This window comes from Monoraphidium neglectum (assembly GCF_000611645.1).
Source record: "Monoraphidium neglectum strain SAG 48.87 unplaced genomic scaffold scaffold03761, whole genome shotgun sequence".
NCBI classification, from domain to species: domain Eukaryota; kingdom Viridiplantae; phylum Chlorophyta; class Chlorophyceae; order Sphaeropleales; family Selenastraceae; genus Monoraphidium; species Monoraphidium neglectum.
Genome location: NW_014009868.1, coordinates 1 through 2,423, shown reverse-complemented (window position 1 = coordinate 2,423; position 2,423 = coordinate 1). Strand labels below are relative to the sequence as shown.

General features: G+C 65.2%; 1 protein-coding gene across 1 annotated transcript in view; it reads left to right on the top strand.

The window, feature by feature from the left end:
* Window positions 1–2,199, top strand: part of MNEG_13333 (COP9 signalosome complex subunit 2) — a gene marked incomplete at both ends in the record, with an annotated part of 4,394 nt that extends 2,195 nt beyond the window's left edge. The window contains 4 exons of the mRNA XM_014038194.1: window positions 40–117; window positions 371–475; window positions 720–815; window positions 2,157–2,199. Coding sequence (XP_013893648.1) covers window positions 40–117; window positions 371–475; window positions 720–815; window positions 2,157–2,199 — 322 coding nt within the window. The remainder of the gene's footprint in view (window positions 1–39; window positions 118–370; window positions 476–719; window positions 816–2,156) is intronic.
* Between the last annotated feature and the right edge of the window lie 224 nt (window positions 2,200–2,423).

The window sequence follows — 2,423 nt, the reverse complement described above, 5'->3', positions numbered from 1 at the left end:
CCCTTGGCCCCCTGCTAACCCTGCACCTGCGCCCCCCAGGGGCTTCAAGGCGCTGAAGCAGGTGGTCAAGCTGTACTACAAGATGGGCCAGACAGACAAGATGATGGAGGCATACAGGTGGGCGGCCGGGGCCGGTGGGGTGGGGTACTGGACGCCCGCACCAAGATGAGAGTTCATCGGGGCGTTGACATGGCAGTAGCAGCAAGCCCTGAATTCGTCCGCTGGCATGGCAGCCCCCTCCAACCCCCGCTACTTCTGCAAAGTTGTGCCCTCAACCGCATGCTGAACCCTGGGTCTCAACCCTGTCCACCGTGATCATCACGCGACCCCTCGGTGATGTCATCGTGATGTCTGTCATTTTGCTTCGCAGGCAGATGCTGTCGTACGTCGACTCCGCCGCCGTCACCCGCAACGCCAGCGAGAAGAAGCTCAACAGGCACGTGGTGACATGTGATGATGTCACACCTCGCCCTCCGTGCAGCCGAGGGCCGTGCAGCGCCGCACCACTTCTGGCCAGCATGCATTCTGGGGCGTTGCGCCCGCGGCGCTTGTTGTAACACGCCTAGCCAGCCACTCTGACGCCACATGCACCTCTGCCTGGCCCTCAAGCTGCTAGTATCAACCCCTGCTGCCAGTGTTGCCCCCGGCTGCCCGTGTCAACCCCAATCCACCTGACGCCCCCGAGCCCTCCCCCGCGACCGCCAACCAACCAACCCCAGCCTGCTGGACTTTGTGGGGGGCAGCAGCGACACGGACCTGCTGCAGCAGTTCTACGAGACGACGCTCAAGGCGCTGGAGAAGGCTAAGAACGACAGGTGGTGTGTGTGTGTGTGTGTGTGGGTGTGTGTGAGTGTGTGTGTGTGTGTGTGGGGGGGGGGTGTGAGGGGTGATATGGGTGTCCGCTGGGTTGGCCGTGTTTTGGGCGTTTGTAGGTTTGGCCCTTGTTTGGGGAGGGGTGTTTTGTCGATATGAAACAGGATTTCTTTTGCGGTTTTGCTGTGTATGGCATTCGGCTGTCCTTTTTTTGCGTGGAGGCGTGCCCTTGGTATACATCGCTTTCACAGCGCCCGGCTTCAACAATTAGGATTAGGATTAGGATTGTTACAGCGTCCCGCGGTCGCCCGCTCCTGGAGCCATCCAGGCTCATGGGATTGTACAGTAAAGCACCAGCGTTTCCTTCAAAGGTGGTGGGGCGTACCACTTGTGGGCGGTGCGGTTGCGGTGGTGGAAAGTCTCGATCTTCGCACCAGCGCCTACCCAGCCGTCCTCACGCACGCGGCGTCCGGGGAGCGCGCTTTCTGCTTTCAGCACGCGAGCTTCCCTCCGCGCGGCTTCGTGAGGGGACTTTTGCCACCGGCGCGCGGGCTCCTCCCCCTCAAAAAACGCGCCGCACGCCCTGACCGCCCCCGCTGGCACCGGCGGCTGCCGTGGGGGGGGCAAGGGGGACGTGTCTCAGCATGGGCGCTCATGTGCTGGCGGTCGCCACCGGGCCAGGCGGCCGGCGGGCGGGCTCTTCCTGATCCGGGCGAAGCCCTTTGAGCCCCCCCCCTCTGTGCCTCCTGGGCCACCCGGCAGCCAAGTATTGGCCCGTCCGCGCCCCCAGACGCGTCTCCTGCCGCTTTTCCCGCGGAGGGGTGTCCCTGGTGCGTATTTTCTCACAGCGCCCGGCCTTCAAAGCTGGCCGGGCCCAGCACATGCGGGCGGCGTGCTCGCGATGGTGGAGGCAGTCCATACAGCACCACCGCCGGCCTGGCCGCCCCCACGCACACCGCTTCATGAGGGTGCCGTCTGCCTTCAGCACGCGGGCTTCCCTCCCTCTCGTACACGCCCTGCGCGCTCTGACCCGGGGCCCTTGCTGGCTCGTGCAGCTGGCATGCGCGGGGAGTGGGGCAGGACGGGGTCAGCACGGGCGCACCCGTGCCGGAGGGCGCCGGCCGGCTCGAAGGTCTGAGGGCGGGCTCTTCCTGCTGCGCACCATGCCTTCTGAGCCCCCTTTACCTCACCTTCCTGGCCGTTCGGCAGCCAAATATTACACCCCCCGCGCCCCCAGACGCGGGCGCGCGCGCCCTCGGCCGCGCCGCGCGATCCCAGCCGCTCCCGCGCAAGGTCGATCCCGAAAGGGGGACCTTTGTTTTGCGCGCTTTTTTGGTGCCCAGGCCTGCGCCGTTTTCGGCTACAACAGCGGGGAAGATTCTGTGAACGTTCTGGAAGGCCGCCGAAGAGGAACCTGGGGCGGTTCGTAGGTTTTTGTGGGGGGGGGAGGATTTGGTTGTTGGTCGGCTCCCGGATAGGGGACATGGGAGGCGTTGAGCCTGCTGCCTGGGGCTGGGTACGGAGGGGTTCGTGGGGTTCGTCGGCTGGAAACTGGGGAAGCAGTGAGTGTGCCCCGGGGTGGGCCTGGTGGCCGCGACTTGCTCCCCCCC